The 27,345-nt window shown below is 36.4% G+C and overlaps 1 protein-coding gene across 2 annotated transcripts; it reads left to right on the top strand.

Moving 5' to 3' along the window:
- Nucleotides 1-349: 349 nt before the first annotated feature.
- Nucleotides 350-13,175, top strand: LOC110629939 (multiple RNA-binding domain-containing protein 1). Of its 2 annotated transcripts, XM_021777157.2 has the most exons (15): nt 350-637; nt 829-936; nt 1,054-1,168; nt 1,699-2,417; nt 2,593-2,724; nt 3,503-3,592; nt 3,673-3,793; nt 6,070-6,393; nt 7,951-8,015; nt 8,127-8,301; nt 11,121-11,225; nt 11,312-11,413; nt 11,720-11,893; nt 12,474-12,605; nt 12,692-13,175. In XM_021777157.2, coding segments are annotated over exons 1-15 (2,538 nt in total). In that variant the 5' UTR covers nt 350-635; the 3' UTR covers nt 12,866-13,175. The 2 variants fall into 2 exon arrangements, with proteins under 2 accessions (XP_021632849.1, XP_043805576.1); XM_043949641.1 differs by lacking the exon at nt 12,692-13,175 and having other exon boundaries at nt 11,720-11,934; nt 12,474-12,607.
- Nucleotides 13,176-27,345: the final 14,170 nt, after the last annotated feature.

A 27,345-nucleotide genomic window follows, 5' to 3' on the forward strand; every position in this document is an offset into this window, starting at 1 on the left:
AATAACACATATTCATAATTTAATTTTTAAAAATTTATTTCCTCTTTAATCAATTAAAAGAAAATTCAAGTCCACTTAAACTACATAACTGGATTATTTTATAATTTAATTAATATCTAATTACCTAAATTTAATTTAAATAAATTTATACTTTTTATAATAACATATTTTAATATTTTTATTCTTATTTTATCTTTTGAATTATTTTTATTTTATTGTTATTATAAATTAGATATAATTTTATTTTTAAAATAGATTAAAGTTAAATTAGGAGCATGGCACGGGTAATATTTTAGTATATATATAAAATGCGGTTTTGTAGCAATTTACATATATTTTTAATGCCTTGATTAGGAAAAAGCCCGTAATTCTATCCCTGGATGTCTAAACATTCAAAACAGTAGAGTTCTTCCAGAAAAGGAACAAACACACGCACAGAAGAGAGCACCACAGCCGCCCCAGCTAACCTGATCCTTCGCTCGCCTCCAGCCTGTAGTACACAGCACTAAGAAGAAACAGCCGGAGCCACCGCCATTACTATCTCTACTGCCACCACTGCAAACTGCTTCCTGATTGTCATCAGCCTCGTCCCAGCTGACAGAAAAAGCTCTATTAATTAGAAGAGAGAAAAAGAGATGTAAGTAGTGATATGTTTCTATTATCTTTCATTAATTTAAAATTTAATCAATTTGGCTTAATATAGCATTTAAATTGCTTGTAATATTAGGCAATTCATAAACTTACCCTTTTTCTTCATCCTAATATGTTCTCAGTAACCTAGAGTGTTTCCCATGATTCTCCTGATGGTTTTTTCGTTTTTGGTTTTAGGTCCAGAATTTGTGTGAAGAATTTACCAAAATATGTGGCAGAGGATCGCCTGCGGGAGGTTTTTTCACAGAAGGGAGAAATTACTGATGCAAAGCTAATGCGAACCAAGTACTCTTACTCTTTTTCTTTGCTGAATTCTATTTATTGTTAGGTTTTCTAATTGTTTTGCGAAGAATTCCTTTTTATTGGATTCCTCTAATGTGGTTTTTTATTTGTGTGTTTAAGAGATGGTAAGAGTAGGCAATTTGCATTCATTGGGTTTCGAACTGAGTCTGAAGCTGAAGAAGCTATCAAATATTTCAACAAATCTTTCCTTGATACTTCTAGAATTACTTGCGAGGTGTGTAATTCATCTTATTTTCCCTTTGGATTGCATTGGATTCACGAATTTGAATATAAAATATGGACATCAAATGTTAGATTTGAAATTCATGAATTTGAAAATATCTTGTTTGGATGATAAGAAATTTTTCAAATTTTGAACTTAAAATGAAGGGGAGTATTCAACAAAGAAATTTCTTTTGTTAGGTTGAGTATGAATTTCAAATAAATAGTTAGTATTGATATTTCAAATCCTTACTTTTTTTTTACTTCTATATTGGATCTGATTGAATTCCAAATTCGTATCTTTTTAATCCTCCTAAACAAGGACTTCATTCAAATCCAAATTTATGGATTTAAATTCTTCAATCAAAACAGAACATTAGTCTGCTTTATTTGAAGTATGTCTTCTTGTTTAAGCTTGCAAAAGGTGGGGTTTACTTGGATACCTACTGTAGTTTGATTAAATACTAATAGAATATGAAAGCGCTGCATTCATTTGAGACTATGAATTTGAATTGGGATATAAACTCTATTGCTTTCATCCAGATTGCTCATAAACTTGGAGATCCAAATATTCCTCGTCCTTGGAGTCGGTATTCTCAAAAGAAAAAACAGGATGTGACTGAAAGTGGAAATCCAGTTGATGATTCTAGAAATTTGAGCTTAAAAGGCCCTCATGTTGAAAAGAAGACTAATAAAAAGGAGACTGAGAAAAATGATCCCAAACTGGAGGAATTTCTTCAGGTCATGAAGCCACGAGCTAAGTCAAAAGTGTGGCAAGATGACACTTTGATTGCTCCCACTTCTGACAAAAATGTTGGAGTCAGTAAGAAGGAAACTCAAGCTGAGAGGAAAAGCAGAGAGAAGGAAGTTTCAGTAGATTCTGAATTAAATAAAATTTCTATTCATGATGGTGACAAGGCACAGAATCTCGCTCATGATGAAGTTATTTCAGATATGGATTACTTCAAGAGTAGAGTGAAGAAAGAATGGTCAGATTCAGAAAGTGAAAGTAGTGAGAATTTTGATGATGATGAAGAGGATGATTCTCTGAAAAAAAGGCTTCAAAGTAAGGAAGTTAAAAGCATAGATCAGAATGCACAACATGATATTAGAGGTGTTGCCCCAGTGGAGGTGGAAGAGGAACCTCCTTTTGTAGGTTCTGACGGTGAAATCCTTGACCCTGAGAATCCATCTTCCAGTTCACGAGAGGAATATCTCGAGACAAGTCGTCTTTTTGTCCGCAATCTGCCATACACGGCAACGTATGCATGCTAGTACTTTCTCTTACATCGTGCCTTTTGCAACTAATGTGCTGTCAGATACATGAAAGTAGTTAATTAATTTTCCATGCTGCTGTTGATTGTTTTCTGTTGTTCAGTATGTAGTTAGTATTTTATTTTTTGTTTCCTAGCTCTCATCAGGTTTTTGGTGTAATAGAGAGGATGAACTGGAAGAGCACTTCAGCAAATTTGGCAATCTCTCTCAAGTCCACCTTGTTGTTGATAAAGATATGAAACGATCCAAGGGAATTGCCTATGTTCACTACACACTTCCAGAGTGTGCGAAAAGGTACTTGTGGGTGAATGCTTAAACCAGTCACCTTTTTGTATTAATGATGATATTTGAGTGTTGCAAATTTCTCATTTGAGCCCTTTCTATTATATCCTTTACTGATTCTCTATATGCTGTAATTCTTCCTTATCCTGTTACTGCATTCTCTGCTTCCTTTAATTGTGAAGCTTGTTAAGCATAGCTATCTACTGCATTATAGGGAAAAACAAAACTCTTTAGCTTGTGTATTTATTTTTGAGGTTTGAAGCTTCTTATACAATAATGAACAAAATTTTAGCATAATCACTTTGGTGATAGGTGGTTCTTTATTAATATAGAATGCAAGAGTAATACTTATTCATTAGTTTTATTTATTTAAATCATAATATTCTGTCTTGTTAAGGTGTGCTTTAAGAACTGATAGTGTTGTTCCATTGCAAATTGGAGGTAATGGTTAATTAGTTTTCTAACAACACAAGGAGGAGGCTGTGTACATCTTGCTTGAGTTGGGTCATGCACCGGGTCACTCATGTTAGCATTATGGTTGCTAATTGCTTCTAGTTTGAAGGTCTAATTTGTGTGATTATGCAGGAGATTTGTTGACACTACTTCTAAGTGAATCCATTTGGATTTTATTTTTTTAATTTACTTATTCCAATAATTGAATCAATTGTTGCATACTGACATTGGTGATACTTCTTGAAGGAAAAATATGCTGGCTTTCCAAGAGTTGCACCCTGCTCTTTTATTTATTTTTATTTTATTCAGATAAGGTAATTGCATAGTTTTTATGCAGGGCTTTAGAAGAATTAGACAATTCAATTTTCCAAGGCAGATTGTTGCATGTCATGCCAGCAAAACAGCAGAAAATATTGGTCAAACAAGAGTAGGACACTTTACTGCCTCGTTCTCTTTTTCTTTAGCAATTTATTCTATTAGAATGAATGGATATTACATGCTTTGTAGGAATGATGATCCTTCACAAGGTTCAAAAACTTTCAAGCAACGTCGGGAGGAAGAAAGGAAAGCATCTGAAGCCAGCGGTGATACAAGAGCATGGAATAGTTTGTTCATGCGCCCTGATACGGTACGTTAAAACCTGACATTGAACTTACTTTCTAATTACTTCCAAAGGTGCTGTTTTTTCCATTCTTTTATAGTCAATTTTTGATGAATGCATCTTGAATGGCCAATAAGGTCAACCAGGAAAGTTATTCCAATAATTAATGAAAGAAAATGGAGTGTTTCAGAGCTAGTTAATCATGAATATTTTAAAACAAATAAAAATATGAAATGGTCTATCGAGTTAGTGGGAAACAAGTTGCGAACAATAAAAGAGGGGTGTATCCTTTTCTCTCTTTATTTTTCTTTTCCTTTTTTTTTTTATAGTGTGACAGAGGCAAGAGAGCTTCTGCTTGGCAGTGTATTAAAAAAATAATTTAATTAATTAATCATAAATATTTTAAAGCAAATAAAAATATGAAATGTCTATTGAGTTAGTGGGAAACAAGTTGTGAACAATAGAAGAGGGGTTTTCCCTTTTTCTCTCTTTATTTTTCGTTTCCTTTTTTTATAGTGTGTGACAGAGCAAGACAGATTTTGCTTGGCAGTTTTCAATTAGATGACCATAATTAGCACAAAGTAGGAGAGCTTACCCAAGTAATTCTCAGTGCATATTGATATTGAAAGACTTGAAATCATAATTTGTCTCAGTTTTCAGAATTATGGAAGACAGCCAAATAGAATTGCTAGAAAAAAAGGTTAGAATTGCAAGAAAAGGAAAAAAAAAAGCATGTCTTTAGAATCTATTATATTGACATCTAGAGGTGATAACCACAAATGAGACTCAAGACCAATGCATGTAAGTAAGAAAAATCTTACAACTTTTGCCCCAATTATTTTGCCTAGGTTTCCACAGCTTCACAGTATGATCAAATCCACCATCTTCTTCAACTGAATCATTACAAATTTGTCCGTCAATTATTTGCAGGGCCTTGTCTAACAGGGGGGATTCATGATCAAATATCTCTCTTCTAATTTCATCTTCTTTTTTCCTATTTATGCTAATTCCTAAAACATCAAGCTTGTCACAAATTTCTTCAAGTCGTCACTCAAGTATAGTAAACCTCGCTTTAACCTCTGCTCCAGGAATAGTGTTGGCTTCCTTTGCTCTTCATTGGCATCCTCTGCTCTTTGGCAACAAGATGGTCGTTACCTGCTTTACCTTTCATATTAGATTTTGGCTATTCTTGTTCTAATAACAAATTAACATAGGGATATCATGTTTAGCAAGTCTAAATCTTTGTTTAGACTCAAGAAAAGAATACACAGTATGAGAACTACGAAAAAGTTTCTTAAGAAATATTATTGATGAATTCCCAAGGTTGAGAGCCTAAAGGCTTCTTAAGGGGGGTGTTTGGTTTGATTTCTTACATTAAACTTTTGACTTAAAATGCATTTTTTAATTTAATTAAAGTTACTTAACAGCTATTATTTAGTGTCTGCCTGTCTGTTGAAACTACTTAAAAGCTATTATTTAGTTAACAAATGGTTAGAAGTAATTAATTTATCAAAATGACCAAAAAGGATATATGGTATTTTTAAATAGTTGAGAGTTTGTTGAAAGGAGGATGCTTGCAACTTTAAAAATTATTTGGCTAATATAGTCTACACTTGGTCAAGAAGTAGTTTTAAAAATAAATCAGAAGTCATAAGTGAATACTTTATTTTAAGTTTTTTCTTAAATTTCTTCTTTTTTTTTTTTTTCTTTTTCTTATATGTCAAATCAAACACTATGTACGTATGGCTTTTTTACTTCTTAGTAGGTTTGACTGATTTATAAGTTAGTCTAACCAAACACTTCCAAAATAGTACATGCAAAAAAGAAAAAAAAGAAAAATAGTTAGGTCCAAATAACAAATATGGTAAATTTTAAAAGGAAACTTACATCAAATCAAATTACGCTAATCTCAGTATCATAGGGAATTAGAATAACACTAAATTAAGAAATCAAGTTTTGTGGGAAGTCTTGTGTCCACACGGCCCAAATATCTTTTGATATTGCTTCCGCTCATTATTGTATATTTGCCATTAATTAAAATCTCTTCTATTCTGAGACCCTCGTTTTCTCTTCCCATCCAAATAACAGGTATGTAATCAATTCCTAACCCATTTTCATTCTGTCTTCATCTTCTGACCCCTCTAAAAATTTAATGCCCAAACATGATAAAGTGTTCTTTAACTTCTTATTAGTTGTTAATTAATTTTAGTAGCCATGTAAAAATGATATATTCTTTTGTCTGATTCACAAAGTTTGCTTTAAAACTTTGGCCTTATTTTTCTTCCTGTGTTGTGCAATGTTAGGTGGTTGAAAACATTGCTAGGAGACATGGTGTAAGCAAGAGTGATCTACTTGACCGTGAAGCTGATGATCTTGCTGTGCGTATTGCTTTGGGAGAAACTCAAGTGATTGCAGAAACAAAAAAGGCTCTTAACAATGCTGGAGTAAATGTTATGTCTTTAGAGGAATATGCTGCTGGGAAAACTGATGGCATGAAAAGAAGCAACCATGTCCTAATAGTAAAGAACTTGCCATATGGCTCTTCTGAAGTTGAACTTGCTAAGATGTTTGGGAAATTTGGTAGTCTGGACAAAATAGTCTTCCCTCCCACAAAGACATTGGCCTTGGTATGTGTTTCTGAGTTTGAGTAATTTATTTATTTATTTATTTTTTATTTCAAAGTTGGATCAAATGCATTCCTCGTGCTATCACAACAACAATTGATTATGTGAGCTAAGGACCAGGGCTTCCTCCAATTGCTGGGGCCAGTTTTTAGTTAATCCTAAAACTAGAACACAATATGCTTGGGAATTCAAGATGACTGTTTGATGATTTATGCACACAGCATGTTACACAATCTTTGTGTGTTATTTTGAGTCAATTAGATGATATTATACAATCTTTTGGCCAACATGGGAGAGACATATTCCAGGGATACTGAATATGTCATTATTTATATACATATGCCATTTGGTTAATTGTGGATTTAGGCAATTGTCAGATGAGTATTTTGCAAGAGTAAGAATTTTTGAATAAGAAAGGGGAAAGAGAAGAACAAAGGAACAAATCCATTTTTTTATTATTTGAAGATAAGTTGCTATTGAAGAAAAAATATTCAGGTATATTGAAGTTCTAACTGAGACATTAAGGGGGTAATAGACACTGGATCTAAAGTTATAATGCTTATATGCATGAGGGCACTCTGCAAAAATTTCACTATTGGATAAAAAGCTGTGATGCTTTTTGGCAACAATATTTTATATTATTATTTTTGAAATACATAGATGTTCAGGCAGCAACTTAAGAGAGAGACACCGTATCAATGCTTTTACAGTTGTTAATATTGATGAATTTTGGGGTTAGTATAAAAGAAAAAAGATTCTAGTTTTTTCTTAATTGAATTGGTGTTATGTACAACTATGTTTGGGGGGGGGATAATGGCTTGGTTACAGGAACTTCAGAGACAGCTGCTGAAGATTGAGATCTTGGGTTTGTTTTAGCTGCTTTTTTCGGTCTTTTGACTTTAATTACTGAACTGGAACTGTAAAATCATAAGTTTTTAAAATTAGACTGAAACTGAACTGATAAACCAAATATCGAACCGAAAAGGTGAATTAAATCAGTTAGGTTCGTTTTGCATTTTAAACTGTACAGTGCACAGACCTAGGTGTATCAATTAAACCTACTCCCTGCATACCCTATATCTAGCTAAGTGATGTATTGTGTACTACGACCCAATACATACCGCATTCCTGGTAACTGTGGTTTGGAAGCATTTGGAGTTTCTGTCCATTCATTTTAGTTTAACTAGGTAAAGTCTTCTCTTCTTTTTGTTTGAGTTGGTTTCGCCTTCAGGCTGTTTAAATATTCTTGAGTCTATGAATCATAAGGTTAATTGACTCGTGCCTATTTATTTTTTTTAATGTCAGTTTTAGTGTATATGGCAGTAAAATTATTGTGCTTGTCCTATTTGGTAGCATTTGTTGGAGCTTCATTGGTTCATTCATTTTAGTTGATTTAGATAAAGATTGCTCTTGTTATTTACATGTTGTTGTTCTTGCTAATACTATTTTCATTGTTTAAACTCTTAATTCAATTGTTCTTGAATTGCACAAGTTAGTTATGATCGCAATTGTTAATATTTCTTTTGTCGTGTAGTTTGTTTTGACTTCATGATATTTCAGGTAGTTTTTCTTGAACCATCAGAGGCTCGTGCTGCTTTTAAGGGTTTATCATACAAGCGTTACAAGTGAGTTTTCTTTGTTTTTGAGGTTGAAGCTACTCATAAGATGACTACATTTTGCTTCCTAGATTGAACTTTTATAAGTTGAATTTCAATTTTTGACTTCTGTTTTGCTAGAGATGCTCCATTGTATTTGGAGTGGGCTCCTTCTAATGTTCTTAGTCAAAGTCCAACCTCTAAGAGTAATGAAACTAATAATGCTGCTGTGGGTGAAAATGATGCCAAGAGAGTGATGCTGGAGCAAAGCGTTGAAGGAATATCAGAAATTGATATTGATCCTGATAGAATTGAGGTTAAACATATATGCTCTCTACTGTGTGTTTGTTTTGTCCCTCTCTTTTATTTTTGTTTGGCTTTTGTTCAGTTATGTTGCGTGCTTGATGTTGCCTTAATTATTGTTACTTGGTTGTTGATTTTTGGAAGAGGACTGGAGAATAATGGAGGCATTGGAGAGAATAAAAGGGTTGGGGGCAGGGGCAGGGTAAATCAGAAAAATTGTAGCTGAATTGGTCTGAAATGTATCAGCTTTTGATTTCATGAATTATTTTTATACCTCTAGCAGCAGGGTTATAAAACAACAGAATTGAAAATAGTGCAAGGAAATCAACCTAAAACAACTACCTTTTTTTTTTTTTTTTTTTCCTTTGGCAATATCCATTGTTGTTTGGGAAAGGGTTGGTTGTTTTTTCTTGTGGAAAGCAAGAGTTGTTTAGTTAACTTTTATCCTATTTATGTAAGAAAATATGAAACGTAATGGGTTGTGATATTGCCAAAACAAATTGGTTGGGCTAGAGATTGGTATTTTATTAATTTTTGACTTGACAAAATTATCCTTATTGTTAATGCTTTAAAATTGCCTTTCATATTTTCACAAATCTTGGTGTTAACTACAGCTAGTATTCTAATTTTTTTTTAATGTATATTTAGATATATAATTTTCTTTAAAAATAAAACTATCATTTAGGTTTTACAAACTAGATTAACCAATCATATCTGTCTCTTCTTTTTTTTTTTGGTTATTGTGTTTATGGTTCATGAGTAGAGGAAGCTAGACGCTTTACTTTTTTTTTTCATCAATTATATCCAAGTCTTTTAATTTTTTGGCATTTTTTTACCCAATTGAAAAATCAGTTTTAATTATATATATATATATATATATATATGTATATATATATATATATATATATATTTATTTATCATGAATCAAGTAAAAAAAAAAATATTTTTCAGTTCCTCCCCTCTCTCTTCCCCTTCCTCCCACCCTCGACCTCATCTCTTTCATTGCTTCCTCTCCTAACCATTCCTCCTCCTCCCTCTTAACTGCTGTTCAATTATAAAGCTTTGGAGATGGAACATTGTGGGGATCCTGATACAAGAAGTAATTGTAGTATTCTTTATTTTTTGAATAATTGATGACGGATCGCTTTTTGCCAGAATGGAAAAAAGCTACTTTCTGATATATATTTCACAGAGGGAAAAAAGGTAAAATTCTCAAATAGAAAGAATGATTGCAGACTCTAGAGGCAGAAAGGTAGGTTTTTGGGTGATAAGGATGGAATTTTGAGGATTTTGTTCTGTTGTGGGGCTGGGGAGGGAGGGAATGACACAGCTTTGGCCTTTTTTATTTTATTTTATTTTCTTATATCATCAATCTAGGTTCGGTCCCTAAGTTTATTATTATTATTAGTATTACTACTATTATTATTATTATTATAATATCGAATTTAGTTAGGTCCTTTCTGAGACATAATTGAAACTATCAGTGTTTTCTTTTACGTTTTCTGCATGATTTGATGACCAAAATGTTGAGAATGGATGAAACACGTCAGTTTTCATAGGAATTAAAATCAATGATGCAATCATGAAGTTTCACACATCAGGGGCTGAACTGTGTATTTGTCCTAAACTAGGGGACTTTTCTGTAAATTACCCTTTAGAATTCGATGTACTATGCTTCTTTTGCATGGACTTATTTTGAGATTTGTACTTAATCATACGATTCTAAATTCACGATCTTAATTTGAAAACTTGGTAGATAGGTGCAGTAAATTTACTCAACCTCAACCTGCTTATGTTTTAAGGTTTTGTCAGGTTGAGTATATCATCAGTGAGTTTTGCACAATTTCTGTTTATCTAGCTAATTGCTCTGTTTGGTCAGAGTCGGACAGTCTATGAGGAAAAGGAAGATAAGTGATAGGAGGAAAGCATAGTAGCAAAAGGGAAGAAGATTAAATGAATAGAACATTTACATGTTGATGAATAAATCCTAGGTCTCTCTTCTTGACACATATACATGGGAGCAGTTGGTGCATTTGAATGGAAAACCATGCATGCCATATCTAGTTTTTCTGTGAGTTCCATGTTTCTCCTGAAGCAGATGTGATGTATGACAGCTTGCTGGATTGTTTCAGTTTTGGATTCATGTGAAAGATAGAAAGAGCAGAAAATTACAAGTGAAAGGAAAACAGATTATGGGGGCTGAATGAAAAGAGGTAGTAAACTAGCTGAAGTGAAAGTGAGAAGAAAATAGGTTACATGGGCTTGTCACCATGTCATGTGACAATGAATCAGGGTATCGGCTTCACATCTTTGTTTAGTTATCATTCCCAAGGTTCAATAGCTAGGATTATATTTTCATCACATCACAGAAGAGGAAAGCAATAGTTGCTGGAATTTCCTTTTGAGTTAAAATATCAACACTATCCAAACCAATAAGAATCCAAAAATTAGAATACTCGTAATAAATCCTGAAGAAATAAAGTGAGTCATCTTCACTGTAGAAAGAGCAAGATCACATAAACTGGTTAGTAATAAACCTGCAGACATGTATGCACAAACATAAATAATTTCCTTCATTGGCATAGCTGGGATCAAGTCCTAATCTTTAGCTTTTGAATGCTTGTGAGAATTACTTGAAGAGGATCTTGATTAGCAATGCTGGAACAAGTTATTTGAATACTCTGCAGTGTTATTTGAAAAACTGGTGTTTCATGCATGACTGTCCCTTTGATAGATTGTTTAAATAGTACTGTTATAAGATCATGGATTACTACTGGATTGAATTTACTGCAATGCTGCCTCATATATCTGATATTTTGGTTTTTCTTGTAGTCACGTTCATTATTTGTTAAGAACCTCAATTTCAAGACATCTGATGAAAGTTTGAAAAAGCACTTTGGTGAGCACATGAAGGAGGGGAAGATCTTAAGTATCAGGGTAATTATCTGAGTCCTTAGAACCTTAACTATTATATATTGGATCTTATTTACTCTTATGGTTCGGTTATTTTTCTTCATATGCAGATAAAGAAGCATTTGAAAAATGGGAAGAATGTTTCAATGGGTTTTGGTTTTGTAGAGTTTGATACTGTGGAGACGGCAACAAATGTTTGTACAGATTTACAGGTAAGCACCAACTTAGATATATGGCATTTCCATTTACTTTGAGCCTGTTTGGCAATGATGCCTTTTTTGAAAAAAGCTTTTCAGAAAAGGTGTCATTTTATATGCCATTAAGAAAGCAGTTTGGAAAAAAATATTTTGTTATTTGGTATTCTTGACTGAATTATGTAAAAAATAAATTTAAATCAATTTTTAATATTTTCTAATTATTATATTTGAGGCGGTTTTTTTAATGGCAGCTCCAATAATTAACTTGCCCTTTGTGAAATTTATTGCTGCTCTTCACCTTTCAAGATTTTACTTTTATAGGGAACTGTTTTGGATGGGCACGCTCTTATCTTGCAATTATGCCATGCCAAAAAGGATGCACAAGCGGGGAAAAAGGTTGACAAAGATAGGAGTTCTACAAAATTACTTGTGAGAAATGTAGCTTTTGAGGCAACAGAGAAAGATCTTAGACAGCTCTTTAGCCCATTTGGCCAGGTGAGTATCTTTTCCAAGAGAAAATAGAAGTGAAAGTTTATGTAAGAGTCTAAACCTCTCCTTTTTCTGTTATAAAAGAAAGGTGTGTTGGCATTGCTGAGTTGAATGCATCATTGCATGGGAAATTACTTTCTGCAATATTTTGAATAATAATATTTGGTAATGATCAGTTAATTGGTGTTGATTAGTTAATTGGTGTTCACCTTGGCGTGGGGAAAGGTTACAAGTAGATAGATAATCTCAGGTTTTTTTTGTCTCTTCTCTGTTCCATGCAGCCTTTATGAACTCGTCCCGCGTGTGATAGACTGTAATACAATGTAATACAATAAAAGTTTCTATATTTTTACTAGAAATTCAATGGAAAATGTAATTGCATTACGGCCTACCAACTTTACCCTAGGGCAGAGTGAAGCATTAGGTAATCACCTTTTTCAAACAATATGGTTGAGCATCAAAGATTTCTGTCATGCTTTCTGACTTGTGCCATTAAATGATCCTCCCAACCCTAGTACATGAGATTGTTGTTGATTCTTCCAAGTTGATGTTATTTTTTTTCCTAACCATTTCAAGTAAAATGCAGATCAAGAGCTTAAGGTTGCCAATGAAGTTCGGAAACCACAGAGGCTTCGCATTCGTGGAGTTCGTTACAAAGCAAGAGGCACAAAATGCACTCGAAGCACTTTCAAGCACCCATCTGTACGGTCGACATTTGGTAGGTCTCCTGTGAATTGACTAAAATTTGTTCTGAGCAACAAAGTATTATAGGACGTAGCCAATAACCGCTACACTGATTTCCAGGTTCTGGAGAGGGCAAAGGAAGGAGAGAGCTTGGAAGAACTAAGGGCCCGAACGGCTGCTCAATTTAGTGAAGAGCAGAATAGTTTGCATAATCCAACAAAGTTATCAAAGAAAAGGAAGCATGTGGCTGTCTTGGACGAAGGAACAATGAAATTTCAAAGAATTGCAGATTAATGCTTTTAGAGGGAACATTGAAGAGATGAACTAATGTTTATAGGTTATAGATTTAAAGTCGCATTGCGGTGGCCCCAATTTTGATTCTTAGGAGCTGGTTCCTGTCTGCTGCTGTTTTGTTCGAAGGAGTAGAGATGTTTTGGTTTCAAATGTCTCGACTACATTTTCACATATTTCCCACATTATGTTATTTTCTGTTTCTTGGTTGAACTGTGTTATATGAATATGTTTGATCTTAAGGATGAGCAAAAATTGTTGTATTGGAAAAATTTAATTGAATTATTCTAATTTTATTTTTTGGTTGGTTCAATTTAATTAGTTAGAATTTTTGGAGAACTTTAGTTTTTGGTTTGGTTCAAATCGATTGATTTTATTTATGTTTTTCTTAAAATAAATTATATACAATATAAAGTATAATGAGGTTCGTGAAAGTTATGGCAAGTCCAAAGAATAAAAATGTAAAAAAAAAAATTGCAATATAATTTCTGACGTTTCTTTTATTAATAAACATAATACAAAAATATTTTATATTTATTATATATAATAATAAATATATTAACCTAATAAATATTTGTTGTAAATAATTCATGTTATATAAAATATTATAAATAAGTATTATATATTAAAGTGCAACTGTTTATATTTAATACTCAATATTATTTATGTATAGGGCTAAATGAATTTAGTCAAGTTGAATTTTGAACTTTTCAAATTTAGTTTGTTAAAATTTTTTTGAGTTTAAGTTGAATTTGAGATTTATTCATTTTGAATTTGAGTTGAGTATTAAAAAGTTCAAGTTTGACTTATTTAGCAAACGAGTTTAGACGAGTCGAGTTTTTATCGAATTTAGTCTCGAATAATTTAGAGTAGTTCAATTTATTTGTTAAAATCTTTTTTTGAGCTCGAGTCGAATTTAAGACTTATTCATTTTGAACTCCAGCCGAGTATTAAAAAGTTCAAGTTTGATTCGTTTAGCAAACGAGTTTAATGAGTTGAGCTTTTATTGAATTTAGTTTCAAACAATTCACGAATAATTTAATTTATTTATATGTATTATGAGTTTTAGTTTAAAACTAATAAATTTAAAATTAAAATAATTTTAGTTAAATAAATATATTTATAAATTAACTCGTAAATTTATAAAAATGAGTTTTTAAATCTTAACGATTGACATATATGCAAGTTTAAGAGTATAACTAAACTATATAGAGTTGAATTTTAAAAAATTTAAGTTTGGCTTATAAAAGTATATGCAAGATTTGAATTTATTTCCCCTTTAATAATAATTTCAGGTTACTTAACGAAACTGTTCACGAGTTTATTCGCAAGACTCTCATGAACTCAAAAACGAGTCGAATATTATGGAGTTCAAGTTTGACTTGTTTACTAAACGAGTCTAAAAATTAAGTTCAAGTTTGACTCGTTTAGAAATCGAGTTGAGTTCGATTGAATTTTTATTAAATCGAATCTCGAATAGCTCACGTACAATTTAATTTGTTTAGACTCCTAGCTATGATATTATTTATATATTAAAAATTTTATTTTATATTAATAATATTAAATAAAATAAAATAAGATATATATATATATATAAATAAAAGGTTAAATGAAAGGTAAAAAACGGAATTGATAAAAAAGATATTTTTAAAATAAAAATATTTATTTTAAGAATTATTAATAAAATTTTAAAATTTATATTATAATTTATCAAATTTAATTTAATTTTGTGATTATAATTGTGATTAATTTAAAAAGTTTTACTTTATTAATCAAGGATACTTATGAAAAAGTTGGCATCTGATTCTACACAAATTAGATGATGTATTTTTAGGGTAGCACAAGTTTAAATTTGTGTGCTATTTAAATATTTAAAAATAAATAACAGAAGACTGTTTTTAACAAGTAAACACACCCTTCGCCTTTCATATTAAACTGTAAAAAGTTTGTTTTAAGCTGTACAAAACTTTTAACAATTTGAAAACATAATTTAAAACTTTATAATTTTTAAAATTAGAAAGTTCCTCAATGTGAATCTCATTTGCAATAAATAAATTAAAAATGTACTTTTATGTATAACTCTATTTGAAAAAAATTTAATATTTAAATCCCTTCATTTAGAATGAAAAGTTTTGTAAAAATTCAATTTAATTAATTTTTTCAAAAAAATTTATTTAAAATGAAAAAATTTAAAATTTTTTGAATCGAAAATTTTTCATCGTATACAAAGATAAAATCATTTATACCAAATGAAGGGTGTATGATATATATGTAAGATCACTATAAAAAATGCTAAAATCAATAACAAAAATTTTATTATTAAAAAATATAAAATTAGTATTGTAGATTTATGGCAATAATACTGGGAATACTACATATTATTATTACAAAATTATACCTTTAAATATTTTAAAATAAAATTGTAATTACTGTTAAAAAATAATGATAGACAACGACAAATATTTCTGATAGAAAGATTTTTTTTATTAATGTTTAAAATTTTTATTTTTACTATATATTTTCTTATGTATCACTAGCTGCCATTATTCATATATTACTATAAAATTTTTACTATTAATATAGTGAATTCTAATAGCTTCTTACATAGACTATATCTTCTTTTGGATTACAGTTTTAGTTACAAAACTTGATTTATCCTTAGTTATGTTGCCATCTCTTTCCCTTGTTTCTAAGGTAATATTTAGGTATAGGAAATAAGATTCAAATTTTATTTCTTTCTAATTGGTTGTGTTGCTATTGCACAGTGAGGACCCAAAACTTTCATTACCTATGACCTTATCTATAGACTTAGATTATATGTAAAATCATATTAGTTTATAGTATTATGATAGAATCTCTTTTGAAATTTAAAATTTTAGACTGAAAATACTATGCAAATGTAAAAAGCAATTTTTTAAACATTTGAAAAATCAGAATTGTGTTTAAAGGAAAAAGTTTTAAAGTTTAATTAATTAGACTTCTGCGAAATTTTGATTTCTTACTACAGAAAGTTTCATCACGACGGTGTAAAAGGTAGTTTTGGACAAAATGGAGAGTAAAACACTCTCCATTTCTATGCTTAAGGTAAGAGTTTCTATCCCTTATGCCTATTCCAAATCAAATAACTTTTTTGAGGAATGTTCTTGGTTTTGAAGATTTTTGAGGTTAGATTCTAGGAGAGCTCGACTCTGAAATTTCCCTCTCATAGCTGATCTCATTGATCAAGAGGTAAGCCGAATCCTTTTTAATTTCAGATCTTTATTCTTTAAAGTTTAAAATTTTTAAAATTCAGCTTTACATGTAGTTAGTTTCATAGATTTGAATTAAGTTTTGAATGTTTGAACTTCTTAGTGGTATTTGAATTTTGCCTTTATAGTCCTTTGTTTTGGATCATATTGGGGTTTTTTTAAGGGTTTGGATAATATTTTTTGGCCATTGGTTTGTATTGTTCTGAATTAGTTTTTCACTGCTACTGCTAGTGTGGTGTTTTGGGCTCTTTTGGAGCCATTTTGAGGCTATTTGTGTGAATTTGGGACATATAAGATATATGCAGAAATGAGTTTAGTTTTATTCCAACACCCATGTCCGACAACCGAAATCCTCTTTAGTTTGAGGTTAAGTTCTAAATCTGTTTGAAGGATTTTATTAAAAGTGAGTGTTGGGTTTAAAATCGAATTTAACTGAATAAATAAAAAGTTAAAATTTTGATATTTATAAAACCTGAACTGAACTGATTTTGATTAAAAATCAAATCGAATTGGTCTGATCCGATTGGATTCAGTTCGATTTGATCAGTTTAAATTTTTAATAAATTTTTTATTTTTTACACCTTATTTTTATTTTTAATATTTAAAAATTCAATGGAAATATTTTAACTTTAATTATAATCTAATCTCTATATTATTAAAAATAATATACTATTATCACTAATCGATTCGATTTGATTTTTTCTGATCACAATCAAATCAAATCAAAATAACCAAAATTTTTAAAATTAAAAACTGAACTAAATCGAAATAAATAAAAAACTGAACAAAATTTCTGAATTAATTTAATTCGATCGATTTTTTTAATTCAAATCGAATACTGCTGATTATAAAATGAAAATTAAGTTTTGAACTTATCCAGGGAATTTTTAGGCCACTGAAGGACCCGCCAGAAGTCTCTCCAACTTTTTTTCATGTGTTTGCTTAGTCTATTATTGAATGTTTGCAGATAGTTTAAGTGGAGTTTATGACGATATTTATACAGAGGCTTTCTCATTTAAGTTTAAGGCATGTAGAATCGAACTTAAGAAACTGAGAGAATTAGAGGTAAGGTAGTGTAATCTATTCGCAAAACAATTCAACTTTTTTTCTTGATGTTTCTATGTATTAGCTCAGTTTATTATGTGGATGTTTAGGAGTAGTCTAAGAGGAGTTTATAATGATATTATATAGAATTTTCTCATTTTTATGTAGAATAGGACTTAAAATTGAGAGAATCATAGGTAAGACGATTTAATCCATTTCTAAAACAATGTATATGATAGGCTAAGGAGGTAAGTAAACTTGAACTTTTAATATTTAAAATGTTAAACTTAAATAAGCATCTTCATGCATTATTCTTATTAGGCCAATTCACCTTAAAAAGTTAAATATTTACGCATTTTGATAATTTATCCAAACGTTTCAATTTCCATAATTTATGAATTGATTGGAGCGAGGATGAGCACATTTGGATTAAAAAGGAAATTTTATTTTTTTATAAATGAAAGAGCAAAGATCTGTTCTCTTCGGGAGGAAGAAGAAAGGGGCTTTGCTTTCAGGACTCTTCCCAAAACCAGAGCTCTTATTTATTATTATTTTTTACTTTAATTTTTTTTATAAATTCATTGGCTTCTTCTTTTATTTTATGGGCTGAGTATGACATATTTAATAGGGCATAATTCTTATACTTATTTTGATCATCCCTTCATCGGGAGACTAGATAACCTTCGTGTTCTTCTCTGTATTCTTATTTTTCCGGCTTCAGGTTTTGTTTTTGGCTCATTTTTTTACTCTTCCTGTCCTTCCTAGTGCCTTAGAACAACCCGTACTCGCTTTCTGCTGTTTTCTTTCAGTGCTTCGTCTGATGATTTCTCCTCCTTGAACTTGTCTTTTCCTTTGAACCGCATCTGATTTGCCCTTATCCGAGGCTTTGAGGTGTCAATGAGACTTTCTCCCTTCTACTGAGAGTTATGAGTGATGCCTCTTCCCGAGCTTTGCATTGTTCGAAAGTAAGCTGGAATCTTCTGACGTACTGGAGCATCTGCTCAATGCTCAAGTTATTGAGATCTACTTCATTGATTATTGAGGGTGCGTTTTGTCTACTGTTAGGGGTGGAAGAAATGATGGCTTCCTTATTAGATCTGCAAGAAGGAGAGGGTGAGGTAGTTAGCGCCTACAACAGCCACTCCGATGCTCAAATCAGTAAACTGAAGAATAAGGCGGGACTAAGAAATTGCTGAGAATTCAGAGAATTAGTGTGAGAGAATAGTGTACCTTTGTCTATGTGATTGTTGATTTTTATACCATAAGAGGATAGTTAATTATAGTATTTTCTTATAATCTGGCGATTATGTGGCCGGCTCGCTGATAAGGGATCTTCATCCGCTAATTATTTGGATATCCATGATTGAAGGCGTAAAGAAGATTTGCTGGATTGTAACTGTTAACGATAACTTTCTTATGGAGATTCACATTGAAGTTGAGAGGGTGAGTCTGTCCGACCCGAGGCTGACTTGTCCTGAGATAGGTTTTCTTTCTCTTAGTTCTAAGCACAATGGTCATCTGAGTTTTCATGAGGAGCCGGGCGTCTGAGTATTTATGAGGATATAGTCATTCGAGTCTTTTTTTTTTACGAGTGGTATCATGTATCGGCATACTGAATCCTCCACGTGACCCTATCTGTAATACCCGGCTAGACTTCGGTATCGGAATTCCTACCGTCCGGTGGAATCTCGGATGTCGGAAGCCTCTAGTGGGGTAGAAACATGTTTTTATAAAATGGTTTAATGTATTTCATGATTTTAAGTAAAAAGGAAATGAGTTTTTGCATGAAAATAACCTTGGAGGAAAACTCAGGTTCGGCCGCCAAACCTCAAGTTCGGCCGCCGAACATGCATGCGCTTCGGGTGTGCCTTAGGCCCCCAAAAGCATAAGTGAGGGAAGTCCAGGTTCGGCCGCCGAACATGGCATGCATGCGGAGGCACTTTCGGCTCCCGAACGTGGCCTGGCCAGCCACCTATAAAGGGGTCCCTTAGCCGAAAACGGGCGAGCTTTTTTCCCATTTTCGGTCAAGGTGAGCTCTCCGCCGCCCCTCACCGATCTTGAGTTCTTTCCTTCAAATTTTTCACGATTTTCATTAGTTTTATCCTTGTTTTGAAGATTTTGAGCTTTTGAGCAAGTTTTGGAGCTTGGAGGTTCAAGGAAACTCTCTCTCTCCCATTTTCCGAGCTAGGGTCGTTCTCCTCTCGATCTTCAAGAGGTAAGGGCCGATCTTGAGCTTATGGCATGTTTTAAGTAAGTTTTAAGTAGATCTATGGGGTAGAATGCATGTTTAGCTCATAGTTAGGTTTATGGGTTTATGTTATGTTTTTGGACAATGTGAATGCTTGATGTGTTGTAGATGGGGTTTGAGTTAGTTTGAAGCCCCTAGGAACTTGTATGCTTGAGTATGTATGTTGTAGAATAGGTTTATGCATGTTTGAAAAGTTTGGGAGGCGTATGTGCATGAGGAACCAAGTTTCTGCCCTTTGGCAGAAACCAGGTTCGGCAGCCGAAGGACTTTCGGCCGCCGAACTTGCCTGGGAGGCAAGCCTTTCGGCTGCTGAAGCCTGCCCCCGAAAGAGGACTTTCGTCTCTGGAGGGCAGTTTCGGCCGCCGAAAGTGCCGTCGAACATGCATGAGTTTCGTCTCTGTCTGGGAGTTTCGGCCGCCGAAGGTGCCGCCGAACCTGCCTGACTTTCAGCTTTGGAGGGACTTTCGGCCGCCGAACCTGCCGCCGAAAGTGCCCTGTCCAGCCTTCCTTTGCATGTTTTTCTATGATTGTTTTATGATGTTTTAGGGGGTTTTTGGGGAGTAGTTTAGAGTTATGTTCATGTATGTTTGGTCCCTCATTTGAGTCCACCTGTGTAGGTTCGGACCCGAGGAACCGAGGACCCCAGCAGTGAGTCAGCTGCTCCAGTGTCTGGTCAGAGCTATCCAGAGGTGAGTGGAATAACTTATTACGTTTAAAGCAAACAGATGGACATTTTTAGCATGACTCACGCATCATTAATGCCATGAGATATACTAGGTTGTTGCATTAGAATTCACGAATATGTTGCATTGCATAAATTGTTGTTGATGTGGATGAATGTTGGATGATCCATAGTCCTCGACCTATGATGTGACGATATGATATGTACGGTATGGAAAGTAAGACCAGTGGGACCCATTCTACGTTCGCTGACACTATGTAAGAGAAAGACCAGGACCCATTCTACGTTCTGGCACAGTTGGACTATGTAAAGGACTATTGGTGACAAATTCATCCTTGATGTGATTAGCTGTGATGTGATGCATTCCATGTTATCATATATTTTAAAAGTTTTATTATTCTGCACACTGGGCTCTAGTAGCTCACCCCTCTCCCTAAATCCCCAGGTTTGCAGGTACAGGGTAGACCAGGAGGTCCGCAAGAGTATTGAAGTCATGTGTTTGTAATAGATATAGTGTGGACATGATAAATTGTAAAACGATGTAAAGCAATGTATGTAATGATATTGAGGATTAGATATTGTGCTTGACCCAATGTGTAAGGTATCCCTTTTTATACATGATCTTAGATGATTTGTGATGTTTATGTAAACCAACTCAACATATGTTGTATTGCCCATTGGGGCATTGATGAGATCCCACAGAGGGGTCATGGTTATGATTATGACTATGTTCAGTGCATGCACAGGTTGAGTTTGGTGTATGATAGAATGTATGAAAGAAAAGTTTTAAATTTTTATTTTTTATGAATGTTGTCGATCATGTATGGGATTAAGCAGGTTCACAGGATGTATGTTAGGCTTGCTACGGGTCCCGGCGGCCTTAAGCAGACCTGGATCCTAGCGCCGGTAGCGGTCCGATTTTCGGGTCGTTACAGAATGGTATCAGAGCCCTAGGTTCATAGGATCGGACCTAGAGTGTCGGGCTCATAGATGTTCTAGAAGGTCAAGCACAATAGGAAGATCATGTCCACTAGAATAGGATGTTGAGTCCTGTCTTGTATGATGATGTGAAATGCCATGATTATATACATGTGCGTTAATGCTATGATATGAATGATATGTATGTGATGCGGGTTCATGTGTTTCCACATGAACCATATGATGCTAATGTTTGTGTGATGTGTACTGTTTTTCAGAAAACAGGATGAGAGGAACCCGTCGATCTGCAAGATTGACTGGAGTACCACTTGAGGATGAGGGCACGAGCGCCCGTCCTCCTGCATTGCCTAGGGCAATGTCATGTAGATCAAACAGAGAAAGAGTGTCAAGGGACCCTAGAAGGTCTTTTGATGCTAGCAGAAGGGGGACAGATAAAGGAGGAAGTTCTTCAGATGTGAGGGAGGTTATGGAAGAGGATCAGAGGAGGGATGGGAATCTGGATGTCAGCATGGCGGAAGAAGGGACAGGGGAGTCACAGGGAGGTGCTCAGGCCTCGGGGTATGGTTTTCCACCCCATTATCTACCCTTCCCACAGGGTTCAAGGTATCCGATGGGAGGCACATCGGATTACTCCAGCTTTAACCCCTACCCTACCTACATGCCTTATCCACCTTTCTATCCACCTTACAAATAGTACCCAGCTTATCCATCCTCACCCTTCTATCCTAACCCGGCAAACCCCACCTCGGGGAATGCTGCACCCCCACCTCCACCACCTACAGAACCAGCAGCCCCAGTTACTCAACCTCCTAGACCTAGCTCAGCCGGTGGGAGCAAAGTAAAGATGACAGATTACCTTAAGCTGGATGCTCCCAAATACAAGTCAGAGGATGATCCCTTTGAGTACCTGAGAGTAGTGAAGACAATAACTGATGAGCTAGGGGCAGATGACAGTAGGGCCATTCAGATGGCAGGGTTCACTTTGAAGTGGAAAAAGGCACGGGAATGGTTCAAGTGTTATGTGGACCCGAGACTAGACGGCATGACATGGGAGGAATTTGCGAATGAGTTCGCTGGATGGGCTTTTCCAGACAGTTCCAAAGAACTGAAGATGATTGAGTTTGAACAGCTGAGGCAGACAGAGCACATGAGTGTAGAGGAGTTCACGGATAAATTCTTGGAGCTATTGCCTTTTTCAGGGCAAGCTCTAGATACAGATTCGAAGAAAGCCAAGAGATATGTTATGAAACTGCATTCTAGGTACTCCTCTTTGATTCAGTCAGTTGAGAGGGAAAGTTTCCACATTGTGGTGGATATGGCGCGAAGGATGGAGGCTAGTGCTATAGTTGAGGGGTCAGTGAAGCAGTCAGTGACCCAGTCTTCAGGGGTTAAGACCCCAAGCAGAGGAGGGCCAGGTCTCTCTTCTCAGAGCTCAGGTAGCAAGAGGTGGGATAACACCACCAAGAAGCCGAAGAAGAACAAGTTTTGGAGTAAGTTGAAGTCCGGTCTGGGTTTAGGCGGTGGCTGGAGCTCAGGCTCAAATGGTACAGAATGCCTAAGGTGTGGGAGGCCACACAAGGGAGTGTGTCGAGCTGGGACTAATACATGTTTCAGATGTGGACAGGAGGGACACATGGCTCGGGAGTGTCCTAGAGCACCTTTTATGGGCCAGCCCCAGCAGACAGCTTCCGGTAGTGTGGCGCAGCCAGCAGCTCCAACCACAACTCAGGGCAGTGGCAGAGGTAGAGGGAGAGGGGCATCCTCTTCTTCTGGTTCCCGAGGTGAAGGTCCATCAGCTCCAGCCAGGATCTTCACCATGACACAGCAGGAGGCTAACACATCCAACATCGTGGTGTCAGGTAATCTCATCATTGGGTGTTCTGATGTGTATGCATTAATGGACCCGGGTGCATCTCATTCTTTTATTGCTCCGAGAGCCGTTGAGAGGTTGGGTCTGATAGTCTCTGGGTTAGAGTGTCCCCTATGGGTCAGTGGACCCAAGTGTGACCCGTCAGTGGCAGAGTCAGTCTGCCAGTACAGTCCAGTTTTTGTTGAGGGAAGATGCCTCTCCGCCGACCTTGTGGTTCTAGATTTGACAGACTTTGATGTCATTCTAGGGATGGATTGGCTATCTACCCATGGTGCTACCTTGGACTGCAGAGACAAGGTAGTCAGGTTCAGAGATCAGAACGGGTCAGAGGTCGTCTTCAGAGGAGACAAGAGGGGTACACCTAGAGGTCTGATATCAGCTCTTTAGGCTCGTAGGTTGCTTAGGAAGGGATGTCAGGGGTATTTGGCTCATGTGAGAGAGCTAGATAGTCAGGTCAGGGAGCCAGCCTCGGTGCCAGTTGTCAGAGAATTTCAGGATGTTTTTCCAGACGAGCTTCTAGGTTTACCACCTGCTAGGGAGATAGAGTTCGAGATAGAGTTGACGCCTGGAACTAGACCGATCTCTATCCCTCCCTACAGGATGGCCCCAGCCGAGTTGAAGGAATTGAAAGAACAGTTGCAAGAACTGGTAGAAAAGGGCTTCATCCGACAGAGTACCTCACCTTGGGGTGCTCCAGTCTTGTTTGTGAGAAAGAAGGATGGATCCCTTAGACTTTGTATCGACTACAGGCAGTTGAACAAAGTCACTACCAAGAATAGGTACCCTCGGCCAAGGATCGATGATCTATTCGACCAACTAGCAGGAGCGGGTTGTTTCTCCAAAATAGATCTGAGATCTGGGTACCATCAGCTGAGGATCAGAGATGAGGATGTGCCAAAGACAGCTTTCAGGACCAGATATGGGCATTATGAGTTCCTTGTAATGCCGTTCGGGTTAACAAACGCCCCTGCAGCATTCATGGATCTCATGAATAGAGTGTTTAGCCAATACCTGGATCACTTTGTTATTGTCTTCATAGATGATATCTTGGTGTATTCCAGGAACGCAGAGGAGCATGCCCATCATCTGAGGTTGGTTCTGCAGACCTTGAGGGAACATGGCTTGTATGCCAAGTTCTCTAAGTGTGAGTTCTGGCTGAGGAGCATTTCATTCTTGGGGCATGTAGTGTCAGGAAATGGGATAGAGGTGGACCCCAAGAAGATAGAAGCTGTGGCTAACTGGCCTAGACCCACTTCAGTGACAGAGATTAGAAGTTTCTTGGGTTTGGCAGGTTACTACAGGAGGTTCGTTCAGGGCTTCTCAAGGATTGCAGCTCCTCTGACCAGACTAACCAGGAAGAATCAGAAGTTTGTGTGGACCGACCAGTGCGAAGAGAGTTTTGAAGAGCTTAAGAAGAGATTAACATCGGCACCAGTGTTAACTTTGCCAGCTAGCAGTGAGGACTTCACGGTCTTCTGTGATGCATCCCGAGTGGGTTTGGGTTGTGTGTTAATGCAGAATGAAAGGGTGATTGCTTATGCTTCTAGACAGCTGAAGAAGCATGAGTTGAATTACCCCACACATGACCTAGAGATGGCAGCAGTAATCTTTGCACTCAAGATGTGGAGGCACTACCTCTATGGGGTTAAATGCGAGATCTTTACAGATCATAAGAGCCTACAGTATATCCTGAGTCAAAGAGATTTGAACTTGAGACAGAGAAGATGGGTGGAGCTGCTGAGTGACTATGATTGCAAGATTCAGTACCATCCGGGTAAGGCGAATGTTGTGGCAGATGCCTTAAGCCGGAAATCACTCCGCAGTTTATCCCACATATCGACAGAGAGGAGGCCAGTGGTGAAGGAGTTTTACAAGCTCATTGAGGAAGGTCTACAGTTGGAGTTGTCTGGTACAGGTGCTTTGGTAGCCCAGATAAGAGTGGCACCCGTGTTTCTGGAGCAGGTGGCTCAGAAACAGCATGAGGACCCAGAGTTAGTGAAGATTGCCAGGACGGTTCAGTCAGGCAAAGATAGTGAGTTCAGATTCGACAACAAAGGGATCCTCCGCTATGGGAGCAGACTATGTGTACCAGATGACGTAGGGCTAAAAGGAGACATTATGAGAGAGGCTCATAATGCAAGATACATCGTTCACCCCGGAGCCACCAAGATGTATCAAGATCTGAAGAAGGTTTATTGGTGGCCAGCTATGAAGAAAGAAGTGGCACAGTTTGTGTCAGCCTGCGAAGTGTGTCAGAGGGTGAAGCTGGAACATCAGAAGCCGGCTGAAATGCTTAACCCGCTACCTATTCCAGAGTGGAAATGAGAGAATATAGCTATGGACTTCGTAGTGGGGTTACCGGCGACGTCCAACAGATTGGACTCCATATGGGTGATTGTGGACAGACTCACCAAATCTGCTCACTTCATCCCTATCAGGAGTGGCTATTCTGTGGAAAAATTGGCGCAGGTGTATGTCGATGAGATCGTCAGACAGCATGGGGTTTCTGTTTCGATAGTGTTCGATAGAGGGCCCCAGTTCACCTCCAGATTTTGGCGGAGTCTGCAGAACGCCATGGGTACCAGGTTGGATTTTAGCACTGCTTTCCATCCACAACAATCAGAAAGGACCATCCATACCATAGAGGATATGCTCAGAATGTGTGTGCTGGACTTTGGCGGTTCTTGGAGGCAGCATCTACCTTTGGTGGAGTTTGCCTACAATAACAGCCATCATGCTAGCATCGGGATGGCTCCATATGAAGCTTTGTATGGGAGGAAGTGCAGATCACCTGTCTGCTGGGAAGAAGTTGGAGAAAAGGCCTTGGCAGGGCCTGAGCTAGTAGAGATTACCAGCAGGGTCGTACCCATAATCAGAGAAAGGATCAAGACTGCTGCAAGCAGACAGAAGAGTTATACAGACATCTACAGAAGACAGGTAGAGTTTTAGGAGGGGGATCTGGTATTGCTCAAGGTGTCTCCTATGAAAGGAGTGGTTCGCTTTGGGAAGAAAGGTAAACTAGCCCCACGATACATCAGACCCTTTGAAATCTTGCAAAAGATTGGGAATGTATCGTACAAGCTGGATTTACCTGCTTCAATGGAAAGAATCCATCCGGTTTTCCATGTTTCAATGTTGAGGAAGTTTGTGTCAGATCCGAGCAAGGTTCTCAGTGAGCCTGATGTGGAGGTCCAAGAGGATCTCACCTATGTTGAACAGCCAGTATGGATCATAGACACCCAGATCAGAAAGCTAAGGAACAAGGAAATCCCGATGGTGAAAGTCCTGTGGAACCACCACAATTTGGAAGAATGCACTTAGGAGACACGGGAGTCCATGCTCCAGCAATACCCTTATCTTTTCTAAGGTTAGTTCTTTGTGAGTCCATGTGTTTTATATGTATGTTATGTTGTATGCTTTCCATGTGCTAGTTGAGGAACATTCGGGGACGAATGTTCTTAAGGGGGGGAGAATGTAATACCCGGCTAGATTTCGGTATCGGAATTCCTACCGTCCGGTGGAATCTCGGATGTCGGAAGCCTCTAGTGGGGTAGAAACATGTTTTCATAAAATGGTTTAATGTATTTCATGATTTTAAGTAAAAAGGAAATGAGTTTTTGCATGAAAATAACCTTGGAGGAAAACTCAGGTTCGGTCGCCGAACCTCAAGTTCGGCCGCCGAACATGCATGCGCTTCGGGTGTGCCTTAGGCCCCCAAAAGCATAAGTGAGGGAAGTCCAGGTTCGGCCGCCGAACCTCAAGTTCGGCCGCCGAACATGGCATGCATGCGGAGGCACTTTCGGCTCCCGAACGTGGCCTGGCCAGCCACCTATAAAGGGGTCCCTTAGCCGAAAACGGGCGAGCTTTTTTCCCATTTTCGGCCAAGGTGAGCTCTCCGCCGCCCCTCACCGATCTTGAGTTCTTTCCTTCAAATCTTTCACGATTTTCATTAGTTTTATCCTTGTTTTGAAGATTTTGAGCTTTTGAGCAAGTTTTGGAGCTTGGAGGTTCAAGGAAACTCTCTCTCTCCCATTTTCCGAGCTAGGGTCGTTCTCCTCTCGATCTTCAAGAGGTAAGGGCCGATCTTGAGCTTATGACATGTTTTAAGTAAGTTTTAAATAGATCTATGGGGTAGAATGCATGTTTAGCTCATAGTTAGGTTTATGGGTTTATGTTATGTTTTTGGACAATGTGAATGCTTGATGTGTTGTAGATGGGGTTTGAGTTAGTTTGAAGCCCCTAGGAACTTGTATGCTTGAGTATGTATGTTGTAGAATGGGTTTATGCATGTTTGAAAAGTTTGGGAGGTGTATGTGCATGAGGAACCATGTTTCTGCCCTTTGGCAGAAACCAGGTTCGGCAGCCGAAGGACTTTCGGCCGCCGAACCTGCCTGGGAGGCAAGCCTTTCGGCTGCTGAAGCCTGCCCCCGAAAGAGGACTTTCGTCTCTGGA

The sequence above is a fragment of the Manihot esculenta genome, chromosome 13, assembly GCF_001659605.2.
Source record: "Manihot esculenta cultivar AM560-2 chromosome 13, M.esculenta_v8, whole genome shotgun sequence".
In the NCBI taxonomy this organism is placed as follows: domain Eukaryota; kingdom Viridiplantae; phylum Streptophyta; class Magnoliopsida; order Malpighiales; family Euphorbiaceae; genus Manihot; species Manihot esculenta.

Bases quoted from the DNA above. Each gene is read 5' to 3' on its own strand.
- LOC110629939 (XM_021777157.2), top strand. The intron at 8,302-11,120 runs GTTAAACATATA...TTTTTCTTGTAG, and splicing joins TTGATCCTGATAGAATTGAG to TCACGTTCATTATTTGTTAA. The intron at 12,606-12,691 runs GTAGGTCTCCTG...ACTGATTTCCAG, and splicing joins ATCTGTACGGTCGACATTTG to GTTCTGGAGAGGGCAAAGGA.